Source organism: Rousettus aegyptiacus, unplaced genomic scaffold (genome assembly GCF_014176215.1).
Source record: "Rousettus aegyptiacus isolate mRouAeg1 unplaced genomic scaffold, mRouAeg1.p scaffold_m13_p_6, whole genome shotgun sequence".
NCBI classification, from domain to species: Eukaryota; Metazoa; Chordata; class Mammalia; order Chiroptera; family Pteropodidae; genus Rousettus; species Rousettus aegyptiacus.
Window position 1 is genome coordinate 62,510,368 of NW_023416309.1, and position 15,850 is coordinate 62,526,217.

General features: G+C 46.2%; 1 protein-coding gene across 2 annotated transcripts; it reads right to left on the reverse strand.

Annotated features, from left to right (window-relative positions):
• Nucleotides 1-470: 470 nt before the first annotated feature.
• Nucleotides 471-15,449, reverse strand: CXCL12 (C-X-C motif chemokine ligand 12). 2 transcript variants are annotated; one of them, XM_016158917.2, is made up of 4 exons: nucleotides 15,306-15,448; nucleotides 11,129-11,246; nucleotides 8,966-9,052; nucleotides 471-3,705 (listed from the first exon to the last, which is right to left on the reverse strand). In XM_016158917.2, exons 1-4 carry the CDS (start codon nucleotides 15,364-15,366, stop codon nucleotides 3,690-3,692), a joined length of 282 nt encoding a protein of 93 aa, XP_016014403.1. In that variant the 5' UTR covers nucleotides 15,367-15,448; the 3' UTR covers nucleotides 471-3,689. The 2 variants fall into 2 exon arrangements, with proteins under 2 accessions (XP_016014403.1, XP_016014413.1); XM_016158927.2 differs by lacking the exon at nucleotides 471-3,705 and adding an exon at nucleotides 7,387-8,483 and having other exon boundaries at nucleotides 15,306-15,449.
• Nucleotides 15,450-15,850: the final 401 nt, after the last annotated feature.

The window sequence follows — 15,850 nt, forward strand, 5'->3', positions numbered from 1 at the left end:
TGGAGAGAATCAGTGTCTGGCTTCCAGAAGGGACCCTGCACAGGACAGAAAAGGTGCAGGGTACTGGGTCCTCAGCAGTGCCTTCAGAAACAGGACCTCTGTTTTCTTCCCCTAAGCCTGACAAGTACAGAGTGGAGAGACATCTCTTACACTACAGCTCTCAGACAAATACCTGGGCCCTTGCACAAAACCATCCATCCTTTCTGGAGCAGAGGACCAGCTTGTGTTTAAGTGGTTCCAGCGAAAATGAGGACAAGTGGAAAAAAAGGTATGCCTTTCCTAGCAAAGGACCAGTGGACTCAGAGAGGCAGGTAGGCCCCCAGAATTCTTGTTCATGTTTAGCATTACGATGGCCTGTTTTCAACTAACCACAGTAGCTAGGATTACACACTCCTCTGTGTAGGGTTTGCAGGAGAAAAACCAAGTCTGGAAAATTCAATTGGTAATACTAATTTCAACCTGTTGGCTGCTACATTTGAATACATGTCTTTATTAGGACAATTATAAGTGCATATACATCTTTTCATTGATATGACTTTAAAGTAGAAATTGTTTCTCAAATGAGATGTTACTATTTTTTAAAAAAAGCACACTGCATACAGGAAGCTGCCTTCTCCTGGACCATTTTCACATTATCTGGGAGATGCAATTCAAACAATACAAAATACAGTATTCATCACATTTAACACTGAACCCATCACTGCTCAGAGACTGAGAGTCCAGCGAGTTTTCAGAATAACAAGTTTTCTGTGTGTGTGTGTGTGTGTGTGTGTGTGTGTGTGTGTGTGTGTGTTTAACTTGGCTATGTCAGTGGTCTGTTGAGTGGATGTGGATGTTTCTAGGGAGCATTTCCCAAGGATGGGGTTCCCTCAGCATGGTTCAAGGGAGATGTATAGAGGGATCGGGACTCCACAATTCTCATCCAGCTGCAGAAGGGTGTGACACCTGAGAAAGGTGATGAAGTCCTAGTGAGGGAGCCTATGGTGATCATATTAGACAGTAGTCAGAAAAGGAAGATGAAATCTGATCCAATAGAAAGGCTTAGAAACTCTCTGGACTTCACACAGGGAGCACTGCAGCCTTTTGCTATGCAGGCCTTGTGCTCAGACAAGCAGAGAGTCTCTCTGAGCCTCCTCGCTGGGGTCTCAGCATCTGGCAGAAGTGGAACAAAGAACAGTGCAAACAACACATGGCAGAGATTCGGATTCCAACAAACAGTATGTCTGTGAGTCCCAGTCTCTACAGTCACCCCTCTCCAGGAGATGCAAAGGCTGGCAGTGGAGGACTGCCTTGGAGGTTACAACAAGCCCAAGAGAAGGTCAGGTAGAGGCAGCTCTGGACCTGGAGAAACAGCTGGATGACCCTTAATCACCTAATGCACTAGACCTGTATTTTGAAAGCAACAGGAAGAGCCTTTTCCTTTGCAAATGAACTATTTAAATGTATATTTACTTTAGGTAGAAAGTCTCCTTTTGGAAGCAGATTTAAAGTAGAAAAATTGTTGCACAAACAACTTTCCTTGCAGTTTCTACTCTTACCTATTTTCCTCCTATAGGGGAGAAACAGAAATGATTCTTTAACTGTAATCAGAATTCAGGGACATATTTATTTCCTTGGAGTAACAGATTTAATGGTTCTGGTTGATGGATTCTAGAAAAAAGATGCTTCCAAATTTTTCATGAGATTTTTAAATATCTTAGATTACCTGGAAAATGATCCTACCACTGAAAATTCAATAATTTCATGTATAATTCAGGAGCCCTATATAGACAGATTAATTTTAAAAGAAGGTTCTGTATCCTTTATAACTAATAAGGGTCCCCGATACTCTATTTTTTTTTTTCAATATAACATAGCTGTTTAGAGGATATGAAGTTTTGTTTGATGATCTGGCCTTCTACCATAAAGATCAAATTTTAAGACATATTTATGGAAATGCCTAACACATGTTACTAATAACCCAAAGATTACTAAATATAAAAACACCTACAATTCAAGGTAATTTTACTATACTATACTTTCTGCATGTTATTTGCAGTGTCTTGTCAATCGATACATTTCCTTATTTTACCCTTTTTTTCCTACTTTCTTAATTGTAAAAATTTTACTGGGATCTTTAACCTAAAGGGGAAAATATTAGTGAGACCAAATGAAAAACTAAAAACAAACAAGCAAAAATGCAAAAAAAAAAAAAAAAAAAAAAAAAAGCCTCAAGTGCCTACCTTTTTAAAAAGCAAAAATTTTAAGTTGTTTAATGTAACTCTAAAAAATGCCCTTATTAAAGGGAAATGCCCCAACATCAGGGTTCTTAACCAATTTTAATAATGCTCCATCATTTTCTAAGAGGAATGCCCTGCTGGATGTCCTGGAAACACAGGTAGCAGTAGTAGCAGAGAAGGTCCAAGGTCCACTGTGCAAGGCAAGAGATGAGGGATTGCCAAATGGTGAAAAAAAATGAGGTTAGATTTTAATCAGGAAGAAATACTTAGTATTGATTATTTTATGGATTAAGTTTTCCAAACCAAAAAATGTTGAGAATTTTTTCTTGTTATTCCTGTTATTCCCAGAAAAATGCTGGGCTTGACACAATAAAGTTAAAGCTCTCTATAGTTCTGAGATATCAACATCAATGGAAACATTAAAGGTCAGTGTCCTCAGAGATCAGTACTGCTGCAACCTGAATTCTCTTGAGCTCTGCTGATCCACCATGGCTCTGTGATCAGTGGGGAAAACAAAGTCATCCACTCAAAATTATCACAGCCCTAATCAAGGGTCTGGTCAAAGACCATTAGAGGCATCTCCTCGCTCTCAGCCTTTGCATTTGTGGAACCCACAACTCAGCACAGAAGACATTAGCTTTGAACAAAAACACAGGATTGGACAACAGATAATATTCCAAACGACACAGATGTGCACAACGTTTCCAGGACCTGGTAACAGAATATGTTTTGATTTGCTTCTTGGTGCCCAGTTTAAATTAAAGCTTTCATCTTGAGAGAGTTCTTTTCCAGGGTCATGGAGACAGTCTTGGATACACATGATGATGGATGAGAGAGAGAATGATGAGAAGAACGTGATGAGATGTAGAGGAGCACTTGGGATGAGGGGAGCATCTTGTCATATCCTGGCCTCACATTCCTGTCTGCCTTAGCTCAGGGAAGCCCTGTGATACTCACTTAGAAGAAGGGTGGGCCTCCTGCCTAGCCCTCTGGAACCTAACCCTCCATCACCCCTTGTGGCACAGGGTTGCCTTCACTAGGGTTTGCCCATGCTGACTGGTCCTGATATCTCCTAGTGACTGTTCATCCCAGAACAGGATAATGTAGGCAAGGCTCCCTCAGCCTGGGGTTCCAGCCCATGCAGTTCAAGAATATAAAACTCAGGAACCCATAGTCAGACCAGGAGCTCCATGGAAAACATATTATAATGTAAAATTATAATGGTTTTGTCTAAGTTCCTATCTGCCACCAGTGACATTAGATAATCGAGCTAAATGAAAATAAACAATATATTTCGCTACATAATCAAACAGTGAAAGTAAGGCAAACTGTGCAAAACAAAGCCCTGGGAAATGCATTCGGCCCTGCCCAGGCTGCATGAGGGAACTGCTGGGGGCCTTTCCTAACACTGTTTCAGACTCAGCTTCCTACTGTAAGGCTTCCTCAGGTGTCTGACCCAACCTGCGCCTCTCACATCTTGAACCTCCTGTTAACAAGAAGAGAGGGAGACACCATTAAGGCAGGTTCTTGCAGTGGCCAGGCCTCACACCGAGACACTGAGCTCATTCCAACAGTGCCCCCACTTCTAATATCCAAATTCCAAATCACCATGGTGCTGTATCTCTCTTCAGAGACCCTGGGTAGGGAAGGGTAGTAAGAGAGACATCATGGCTGAAGCAGAGAAATGGACGGAAGGTAGGAAGCAGAGTGAACAGACTGATACAGCAAGCATGAAGCATGGCAGATGAACGAGGGCATGGAGCTAGCCTGGCACAGTGGTCACACATGACAGGGTGCATTTTCTTCACTTAGCGTAGAAGCTAGGCCTGGCCTCACATGGAGCCCAGCCCAGGCTGTCAGCTCATCCAGGGCCTTAGCACCACCCACTGCTTCCACCCACCTCCTGCAGTCACCCCAGGATCTCTCAGTGGCTTTGCCAGGGGTGGCCCAGGGACTGGGTACCGGGGTGGCTCTGCTCACTGCTCTCACCTGGCACAGATGCGCGAACATTGCCCAGCTGCAACCCACCATGGCATGGAGGTCCAGCTCTTCAGCTCTTCCCCGTGACCCAGGATACTGCAGCAAGACTGGGGCTATGCCCATTTGTCAGATACAGTGAGGTCCAAGGCCAATGGAGTGATACAAGGACAGGACAATGCTTTCCTGAATTTCCTAACATGAGGCCAGTTCTCTTAGTCCCTGTAGCCCCAGTTGCCCCAGGATGGGTGGGAGGCATATAGAAAGCAGTTTGTCACCTCAGGGCAGCAACAGCTTGACCTACTGTTGCTGGAGGGCAGTCAGCTCTCCTTGGCAAGTAGGACGAACATGTCACCCTCTCTAGGCACAGAGATGGATGCTTCTGCAGTGTGAGGAATGAAGGATAGCAGGGATGGGGTGGGGAGTGGGGGAATAGCTTGGGTCTGACCTTCTTGCAGGTGTTTTTTTAAGTCTTAGGACTAGCCCAGCCAAGCTCCCATGGACCAGACCTGCTGCTGCTTCCTCAGAAAGTACCACAGCCTTGGGTAGCCCAGGTAATACGCAGATGCCTTTGGAGGTGGGAGAGCAGGGTGAAGTGGGCCCCTACATACCCAGGAACAAGCCTGCTATCCCCATTGCTGGCAGGAGGGGCCCAGTCTGAAAAAGTCAGCCAGCTAAAAAGAATGGAAGTAGGGAACAAAAGGTCTTTGGCCACAGGGGCCTACCAGGACACTCTACAGCAGGGAAAGAAAGGCTGTGATATTCTAAGCTGCAATCACAAAGGAGCACATTAGACCATGTGTCCGCAGAGCTATGCAACCCAAGTGATTATAACATGCAGGGACCTTGAGATGTCTTCTCCTGAAATCCACCTGGTCTGTCCTCCATCCACTTCATCTTTCTGGATCCATGTACTGAAATTATGACCAGGGGTTCAGGATGCAGGGTGTGTGTGTTTATGTGTGATGGGGAAACAGGGAGAAGAGTAGATAGATATTTAAGACAACCTTTTTCAAAGCACTAGTGACATCAGGACCTCCCTGTGATCCCTTTCCTTTCAGTATAAATTAGAGACTTAGAAAGAAATCTAAGAACTATTTATGTAGGGAGGGGAGTAAGGAAAGTTCTAGAACTTAAACCATGTTCACCTTAGGCAGATATTTCCCATGAGTGAAGGCCTAGGAATCTGTATCCTACAACCTAATTACACAGGGCCATGGAGACTCTAGCAGAAAAAGGGGGGAGAGGATAGGCTAGGCATCCTGGAGCTGCAGGCCCTTCACGGATTTCCTCTATGTTGTTGGAGACCCATATGAGGAATCTACAAAATGAATTAACCAGCAAGGGAGTTCCCTGAGAAGCACTTCCACATCCACTCTCCCTGGCATGGAGCTTGGAAGTAAAGCTGTTCACACAGTCCAAGGCCTAGGGAAGGGGTACTGAAGAAGTCCCACTCTAGGTGGTAGAGCAGTAGAGGTCCAAGCATGGACACTTGGGAAAAGGAGTTATTTATCACCGGCAAATGTAATGACAACAGCCAGTCCTACCCAAGAAGGCCAGGATGGGCATAGGATGCATGCCCACTGCAGCCCAAGGCTCTGTTGGTGGTCTAGCAGGCTGCTCTGCACAGTAGCTAGGTGGCCACATGCTGGTTTCAGATACAAGTTTCATAGCAGATCGTAAGTATGCAGAGCTATATGAGCTCCGGAGTGATCAAAGGCCTTCTGAGAGGGAATGAAGGGCAGGGTGGGAGGCTTAGCAGTCCAGGGCGGCATTGGAGACCCCAGCCACTATAGATAGGGTCCTGAGCACACAGTCCCCATGTCCCAGACCCCGACCCCAGTCTCTGTACAAATACTTTCTTCATAACTTAGCAGACCAGGAAAGACCTTAATAAGCACATAAATGCAGGAGCCAGCCTGGCCACAGGGGTGGTAAAGCACTGCTCCCCCTTGGAAGTCTGAGTGGCCACCCAGGAGGCAGGGTGGTATGCCCTGGAGGAGAGTGACAGCAAATTTACAAAGCACGGGAGAGACAAGAGCAGAGTGCATTGCGGTCCATCTCGAGGTGGTAGATAACTAGTTTTTTCTTTTCTGAGCAGCCTTTCTCTTCTTCTGTCGCTTCTTTTTTCCTATCTTTTCTTTTTTCCCCACTTTTTCTTCTCTGCGCCCCCTTCGATAAAATTAGTAGAACCATTAATAATGATGAAATAAACAAGAGTCTGTCTCAGTCTGCACAATATTTAACACTGGCCTGTGTTTCAGTTTCATTCTGTCTTCAGTCCCAGGCCAGGAGGCCCCTGGGCAAAAATTGTGCCCTGATTCAAAAAAAATGTTATGCAGGCTTCCACTAAACCTGTGAACTGGTAACAGCAATCGCCAGTTTTCCAAGTTGACCCTAGCTCTAGCTATTGCCTGAGGCTTACAGTGGGAAAAGGAATTCACATCTAAAAGGGTGTGAAGGCAGCCAGCGCCAGGCTGGACATGGTCCTCTAAATCACCCCAACCTGCTTTCCAGGGCTTTCTTCTTTCTCAATATAGAGCTGAACTCTCTGGCTTTATCTAAACAATCTCTGCATTGCAAATCAAAGGAGACTGGAGGCTTAGGTTCAGAAGGCCATCCAGGAGAGGAGAAAGAAGGCGGCCTCACACCACCACCTCTCCTTTCTGGATGCCTGTGCACACCCGCCGGGAATGACTGGGATTGTTCTGGAGAGTGAGGGAGAGAGCTGGTTAGCAGAATTTTATTAGAGAAACTGGCTCATGACCATCACATTAAAATGATTCAAGCTGAATGGTATTTAATGATTTATGGAATAAGACCACCTGTTCCAGAGAAAGCTCGATATTAACCATGGGCCGGAATTATGGATTTTTACATGGGAAAATATGAGAGCTGGATATTACAAGGGTTGAGTCTCTAGAGATTACGTGGGGATGTTAGGAGAACCGAGAAGAAGGAATGGGAGAGGAATTAGTGAGTCGAATATTATTCTTCAGAAAACTAGCACTGCTGCTTCCACTGGGTAAAAAAAAAAAAAAAAAAAAAAAAAAAAAAAAAAAAAAAAAAAAGAGAGAGAGAGAGAGAGAGAGAAAGAGAGAGAGAGGTACAAAAACTTGAGGGATCTAAAGCACCTAAACAGTAGGCTAGCTTATTTTCACAAAATTGGGAAACATTTAAGAGCTCCGTGTCTAACAATTAATGGAGTTTATTTCAGGTAAATAAATTCCCACATACAGTAGGATGTTTATACCATGATACAATTAGCATTTATTGCTAGTGCATATAATGTCACATTTGATACAATTTTAGTACAAGTGAAAAAATACACTGTGGCTAACATTAAAAGCTGTAATGTAAGCATATTTCTGTCATATGTATGTCTTTACAAACTGCCAGTAGTTTAAGATAATAGAAAAATGTAACCTACTGACATCCATATGGCTCCATTTCAAATATATGAATTGTTTGGCTATAAATATATTCTGAAATACATTTGTTTTCTAAAGAAATGTTTAAAAATTGTGCAGAAAAATATATTTAAAAAATGCCTTGCAAAAAGTTACAAATAGCACCAGGCCCATCTGTGGATCACATTTATGCGTGGAAATTTCATTGTGCCAACATTTCTGATTGCAACCTGAAACCCTGTTGTAGCTTCAGGAGCATGGGTTAGTGGCAAGAGGCTTGTTTTTTCATTTCTTTTTTCACCTCAGATTTTAGAAACCTTAGTGTCTGTACAGCCTTCATGGCACACACAGGCTTCAGAGACAATCACAGAAACCAAATCCTCAAAGCAAGCTTTCCGAATGAAAACTGCATTTGATTCTGCAAAGACTTGTCTTTCATGGGACGGCAAAGACATAGTCTCCCATGCCTCAGGAAAAGGCCAGTCCCATTCTGGAGGAGCAGAGCAGATACTCACAGAGGGCCTGAGCAGGAGGGAGGGCATAGGGAGGACAAAGAGAGGAGGGAGCTGTAGGGCAGGAGCCCAGTGACCACCCTCCTCCCTTGAGTGCATACAGAAATTAGAAGCAGAAGCAAGATTAAAGCATGCTCTTGGAGGCAGGGAGAGGCTAAGAATGATTGGTAGGTCTCTGAGCACAGCCCCTAGTGATGGTGGCTTCTACATGGAGCTCACAGGTCCATTTACTGAGCTTGAAAGAGAAGATGCAGATGGTGGCCGCTGCCTAGCATAGCCGGTATCTGAAAGCCACCTTGAGTCTTCATTCCAGGAAGGGTGTACTCTGTGGGAGCTGCCCATAATCTTCCTCCATGCCTTAGCGTCTGGAGGAGGGACACTTTTTTTAAGCTCCATGCTTGGCTATCACCTGACTGTGCTCAGACTCCCCAGGGGAGAAGAGGTAAAGCTTTAAAACAAATCAAATGCAAATCTTGAAGTAATCATTGATTAAAAAAAATAATAATGAGAATGATGATGATGATCATGAGGGAAGTGACTGGAGGGAAATGCTGTTTAGATAATACAATTTCTTAGAAAAACCCCAGTTATAAAATAGTCAATGTCAAGGGTCCGGGATGCAAATGAATATAAGCTGTGATATCGTACCATATGCCATAAATGCAATTATGTATATGCTGGGCAGTCCTCTTGCCCATTCCCAGGTCAATGCACTGCCCCATAGGCACACCTGGCCCTCATCATTCAGGTCTTCCTCCCCCCTGTACCTTTGCCCTTTCACCTTTCATACAGTTTTAGCTTTCCTCCAGTAGCTCTAGTGGAAAGTCCTTTTGGCTGTTGTGCTTACTTGTTTAAAGCTTTCTCCAGGTATTCCTGAATCCACTTCAATTTTGGGTCAATGCACACTTGTCTGTTGTTATTCTTCAGCCTTGCCCTGCCAAAACAGAAGAGGAGACAATGTGCAGCTAAATGGGAGAAGGCACTGCTGTGACCTGTGCTATGCATTTGTTCATCTGACACTCATGTTAGAACCTTTACTGGAGCCCGGTACCTGCTTGACAGGCTCAGGTTCATGAGGAACTAAAGTGCACTAGTGAAACACAATAGTAGCAGTGTGGCAAGTTTCACTTCATACAGGAAGTGAAAAGGTCTTTAGGGGGCATGCCACAAAGAATTCCCATAGTGATCATTTGAGTTATACAGTGAAGAATAAGTAGGAGCTGGGCAAGTGAAGTATGACAGGGCGGGGGCAAAGCAAGAGCAAATGCACCAGAGGGTAATAGCACACTGAGAGTGTGAAGGAAGAATGGGAGACGAGATGTTCAAGAAGCCTGTGGACAGATGTGAGGGGCAAAGAAGTGGGACTTCATATGCATAGCTATGGGAACTTGTGAGAATTTTAAACTGGAGAGTAACAGAGACAGGTATTTATTTCGATGGACAGTCTTAATAGTACATGGGAGACAGATTTAAGAGTAAGCCTGGAAGTAGGAAATCTGCAAAGAGGAACTGAAATAATCTAGAAGATGGGGAGAGGTGAAAGTGTAATGAGGGGAGGAGGGTCAGTGCAGGTTGGGGGAGAGATAGTGTAGATGATTTGCCAGAAAATGGTTTTCAGGGAGATTTTACAAGTTTACTGAATGTTTCTTAATTTCAATTGTTTTTCAAATTTGATACCACATTTTCTTCTCACTTCTCAAGTCCATTCATAGTTTCGCTTCCTAGAAACTCCTGGAGAAGGACCCGGACTTATCTTTGGATTCCTCTCCATAGAGTCCTGGGTACGAGGTTCACAGGTCTATGAGGACAACTAAGGCCAGCACCATGGCTCTAGGACACCAAGAGGAGTCTTTACACAGCCTGCCTATTAAGTGAATGAGGTGAGCAGAGGGTTTGTAGCTTGAAGCAAGGTGGACAGAAGTTTAAATCTGGGTACTGCTGTTTATTGACTTTGTGTTTGCCCAGATCTGAAAATTATAAAGTGCATTCCTAGGCAAGTGAACCAGCATAATCTGTACTGTAAAGCAGGCCAATGCTGTTAAATTCAATATCTGATAAAATACCCCTCAAAGGACAGGTAGTATTTTATTACAAGCAAAGTAAGTGAAAAAACATTAATCTTCTAATGCTCCAAAAAATGTGTAAATGACAAAACATCACGGCAGCAAGGCTAGAAATAAAAAAAAAATTGAACCTAAAAGTTTGTGTTGGGTAGAAAAGTCTTTAGGAAGTTGCAGCTTTCATTCTAAATGCCAAGTCCCCAACTGTTTTTAGCACTGGGGCTTTTCAGGAGGTGAGATCTCACCCAGGAGACTCCTAATATCACCTCTCTGACATCTAGACACACTAGGATGCTTACTGTGTGCAAGTATCGGTACATAGGGGCATTGGAGGGCCAAGCAAAGGATAGGCATGTGTGGCTTCCTATCTTGCTCAGCCTCCTGCACCAAAGCCCACAGATCTCTGTGTCTTATGCATGTGTGATTTTGGTTTGTCTCATTTCCTACATGAATTAAATCAAATGTGAGCATTAGTAAAACCAAAAACGGATATGTTGTGTTTGAGAAAATGCAGTTAAATGAGCTGATAATTTTGAGTTTTACCAAATGGTTAGAGATGACTTCAATTAAATTCGGGTTTTGTGAATATGTTAGAAAGAATTAATTTAGAGTACCAAAGCCCTGAAACTGGCAGGACTGGCTAATTTACTGAACTTGAGCACAAACTTTGATAAGGCCTGTGTTTCTCCAGTCTGGAGATGCCTCCGAACATACTGTTATTTCCTGTGCTGAAGGAAGTAAGCTTGGAAAGAAGAGACAAGGACTACAATGAGCACAACAAGGCACCACAAGGACCAGAGTGGGTCTGGAAATTACTGCCTGGTAGTGTACTCAATCTGCATGGTATAACAACTGGCATGCGTCGTTTCTCTAGCTTTACCAAGTCTGCCAGTTAGATGTTAGTGCACCAATCACATGTAACATTCCTGAGGGATGATGCTCCAACTTACACAATCTGAAGGGCACAGTTTGGAGTGTTGAGGATTTTGAGATGCTTGACATTGGCCCTGGCAACGTGGCTCTCGAAGAATCGACAAGGACATCTGTAGCTCAGGCTGACTGGTTTTCCTAGAAGTGGTAATGAGAACAAAGCAACTTGTTATTATCTTGCCAGTCCTCGTAGATACACATGAATCTGGGTCTGCAGCTGGGGGAGAAAATGGTGTAATGACAATAGGATGGAGAGCAATGGGATGAGTCACAGTGCATCCTGGCAAAGACTTTCTCCTTGGGTAGCACAGTGAGCTCTGGTAGTCTTAGGCTCAACTTTGACAGAGCAAGAGCTCAAAAGGACCTGTAGAGAGTTGGACCCTAGGAAGGAGGGTGGGGAAATTAAAATAAGAAGTCTTTGTCAGGTGTCTTAACATCTGTGATGTTAATCACAGATAAGAACTCTTTCAGTCCAAGGAACTGAGGTTCCCAGTTATTCTGTGCAAAATTAACTCCTCCAGGGCCATCTGAGGGAGGAATACAGAGGCTCCAGGTTCTCCTTCCTCTTCTGGTACAGGTCTCATTCAGGACACCATCACAGCTCTCTGGGGAATGCTGCCCTCCCCCACCGGCAATCTTCTTGCCTCACATTTACCTTAAGCACAGGCAACCACAAAAGAATCTAGGCTGGCTTCCTACCTGGGAGTCCCCAGAAGGCAGGCAAGGGCTCACTCTTTCTCCAGCACTCCACCAAAGGCATGGAGATTATCAAGGCTGGAGTCAAATGTGGCTTTCATTGCCTGTGCAGGGACCCTACAGCCTCCTAGATTGTATTACATCTTTGTTTGTTAATTCACCAATTTGCAAAATGCTATAATTGACACTCATTAGTATAAATTAGCAAAGGGCTTCTGCAGAATCCACCCTCGCCCTTTAAGTATAGAATTGCAAACCCTGGGGAGGTGGGGAGGAGCTGGGATTTGTGAGGTTTTTTTTTTCCTGCAGATTTTATCTCAGCCCTACTTAATAACCCAAATTATTTGAATTTGTGGATCCTTTCATCAGGGATTAGATGTACGTCTGAGAATATTGAGTCCAGAGGTTCGTTTTGTTTTGTTTTGTTTTTAAGTGCTCCTGTTTACAGAGCTCCCAGAGGCCTCCTGGTGGTTCTGAAGTTCTGCACTTTTGGACAAAAGAACTGGAGAAGCTGCAAGAAACCATGCAAGTGAGAGACTTCTTACTTTTTTTTCCTAAAGGCTGCATTCAGTTGAGAGATTTTTCCTAAAGGCTGCATTCAGTTGAGAGATAGCATGACCTGGGTACAGCAGCCTATTGAGCCACCAAGTCTGGGAGTGAAAAACAGACCATCCCTCCTCCCCCAAACCAAACGCAACACCCTGAAAAACAGGGAAAGAAAGCCTGACTCGGGGCACTCAGTTGACTCAGGTTGCTGGAGACCACCAGGGCAACCTTCACATGACCCCGGATCTAACTTCAGAAAATTTACATTAGGGCCTGACTTTAACAACTGCACCCAGCCCCTAAAGGAGATGTCTGTATTGCCCTGTAACCAGATCACCTGGGAAAGCAGCCTCAGGGCTGGGGACTGGGCAGCCTGGGTAAAGAAGGAGCCAGTTTCCCCTCTGAGTGTCCGCTTCCAGGTTTCCCTAGAATTCATGGGCCCTCCTGAGCTGAGCAGACAGTCAGGCAGGTGGTGAGACAGGATAGGCCTCAATCCCAGAGCAACGGAGAGCTGGAAGGTACACATGTGAGTACTATAGTGAGTGGAGGCTGCTGCTCTCAGTATCCAAGAAGCTATTCTGGCTCCACTAACCACACAGTAAAGAACCGGCCAGAAATGACAACACAGGCTTTCTCTTTTTCTCCTCTTTCCTCTTTCATCCCCTGGTATTATCCATTCCTTCAAAGGCAACTCATTCCTGCTCCCAGGACCCAGTTGCCTTCCTAACAAGTGTGGAATTTCAAAAGGTTTTCTAAAGTGATAGAGCCACAAGTGCTCTTACCAAGAGAACTCATTGCTGTCTGTGTCCACCTACTGTCCTTTCTTTCAGTTTTTTTTTTTTTTTTTTTTTTTTTGTCAATATTGCTAACTTTTCCAACTGTTTTGGATGTGACTCCATATACAGAAAAGATACCTGGCTAGCCCAGGTGTTACTGGGGATTGAGACCTGGTGATCTTAACTTTGTTTCAGAGCATTTACTAGAGAACCTTCCACTCTTATGAAGAGACAAAAGCCCCAGCCAGCCTCTCCACTCAGCCCTGGGAATGGGGCCTATCCTAGGTTTAACCCCTGGAAGCCCAGGCACTCAGATACCCAGTTATTTGGCTGAGGTCAGCCAGTGTAGTGAGGGCAGGAAGCTATGAGCTTCAACAAGGGTGTCTCTGAAGTGCAACTTTGGGACTCAGCATGGGTACACTGGCTCCTGGAATTTAAAAAGTACATGCAAGGAAAACCAGAGTAGCCTAGAGCCCAGGACTCTGCTCTGACCACTTAGCTATCAAGAGAGCAAGCGACCAACACTTCTCAGGGTCAGGAGCAGTGTGTAGATGTGCTACCCCAGGTAGCCATGCCCAGGACTAAATGACCTGGATTCCCACAGGTCTTTCTGTAGCTCTCCAGGGGAGAAGGCAGCTAGGGGCTGCATCACTTTCCCAGAGAGGTGCACGATGACACTTCCACTCTCACTAGACTTCTCAATTATTAATACCAAAATTAGAGTTCCTCCATGACCTGTGGAGACACAGCTTAGCATACTTTTTCAGCTAGGAGAAAAATTCTAAATTGCCTTTGATCTGGTTCCTCTGTAGTTCTGACTGGCAATTTACTACACTTTTAAAGAACACTTTCCAGAGATCAGCCAAGAACCCCTGTTAGCCTAGGGTCCCCTGCTTGGCCCAATCCCATGCATGCTTACCTTACCCACACTGGCCTCCCCACCATGGCCACTGCCTGCTAGGATGTAGCAAGGGTCCTCCCAGAACCCAGCCTAGTGCTCCAGGAACTCTGGCCCTGCAAAGACCTCAGCTGCAACATGAGCACTCTGTGTCCTTCCGCCTTTCCCACAGTTTGTTGGAAACTTCACAGCCAAGAACAGAGTAGGTAGCATGGCCTGACTAACATGATTTTGTTTTGTGTGTTCAGAGGCAACAGTTTATTTTGGTTTGCAGCAGCAGCAGCAGTGTCCTGTGACAGGACAGAGAGACTCTCTTAAACTTCAAAAGTAAAAAAAAAAAAAAAGCTTTCCCTCTTGGTGAAATGGGACACCACCTTGCCCAATGGCCTAAGACCTTGCCGAATAAACACTGCTGCAGGGCTCATTGTGAGGTTGAGCACTAGCTTGGCTGACTACAAAGGCGCCAGTTTAGCAGGTGTGTTTTGGGGGCTAGGACATGGTCAACCCGTACGCGCTCCTAGGCTTCTTTAGGGTGAACCCTGGAAGAGGCAGGGAGGCCTATCTGGATATGCGCCCAGGTACATCACTGCGGACCGTGGCGCTATGCAGAAGCATGGGTTGCGTGGGTGGCTCAAACTCGACAGATGCTCAGTACGCAAAGCCTGGCTGGGTGGCTGCCCAGTGAGGGGCCTCCACGCTGCTGAATCCGATCACGCTGCCAACGCAAGCACGCCACGATGCAAGTCGGGCTTTGCAAAAGAGCTCTCTCTTACACCAACTGAGGATCCTATCTACAGCACTGTGCGCCCCAGCACAGCCTTAGAGCCTATCCACCTCTGGAAACCCAGCAGGGCGGGGGAAGGAGCTAGCTGTGGAGCGGGCCGGCAAGGGCCAGGGACCCGACCCTCCCCGCCCCCTGCCCCAGTGCCTACTTGGAACGCACTTTCAGCGCGTCCACCGAGTTCAGTTATCCTGCCAGACCTCTCTGAGCAGCCCGCTGTAGGTCTGACGGTCTCTCCGTCGCCCCAGAGCCTGATCCCGGCTGCGGGGAGCAAAGCCTCAGTTCCGTGGCGCTGCGCATGGGGATCTAGACGCCGTACCATGAGAGCGCGCGCCCTGCGAAATGGGCTGCGTTGCCCTATGCAAAACAGCGCAAATTGAGTTCGCTCAGGGCAGCGAGGGTGCAGGCACAGGAGCCGAGGCCGCGCACGGAGCCCGGAGCCCGGAGCCCGGAGCCCGGAGCCCAAAGCCTGCTCAGCCTCCGGTGCCGAGCGTACTCACCGTCGCTGAGGCAGAGCGCAGTCAGCACGAGGGCCAGCACGACGACAACCTTGGCATCCATGGCACGGGTGGGCGGCAGCGGGAGGATCGAGGCCGGACACCGAGTTGTGGCGCGTGCGGAGAGTGAAAGTGCCGCGGCAGGGAGAGCGCGTCTGGCGCTTTAGAGGCAAAGCAGTGGAGGAGGGGGAGGGGCGGCGAGGGGCGGCGAGGGGCGGGCCGCGCCGCGAGGGCCGGGCCTGGAGCGGAGTCCGGGAGAAGGCTAGGGGCTCTGACCAGCGTCCCCTCTAACAGGGCCGCTCCAACTGTCTTCTTTGTACTACCCCTCCTCCACGCCAGGGATACCCACGAGGCTGCGGTGCTCTCAGTTCTTTGGACTTTGTGGGTTCCACTGGGCCCTGCTCTGTAAGCTTGACTGCAGTGAGGAGCCAAGCAGGGAAGTGAGGTTGGCCTGAAGCGTTGGATATTGTTCCTGTTGTCCACATGGAGACCTTAGGTCCACAGGCGAGAACTGAATGAGAATCAAGGAAAAGCAAAGTCAGTAATAG

Bases quoted from the DNA above. Each gene is read 5' to 3' on its own strand.
- CXCL12 (XM_016158917.2), bottom strand. From the start codon at position 15,366: ATGGATGCCAAGGTTGTCGTCGTGCTGGCCCTCGTGCTGACTGCGCTC. The intron at 11,247-15,305 runs GTGAGTACGCTC...TACCACTTCTAG, and splicing joins TGCGCTCTGCCTCAGCGACG to GAAAACCAGTCAGCCTGAGC. The intron at 9,053-11,128 runs GTAAGTTGGAGC...CTGTTTTGGCAG, and splicing joins AACTGTGCCCTTCAGATTGT to GGCAAGGCTGAAGAATAACA.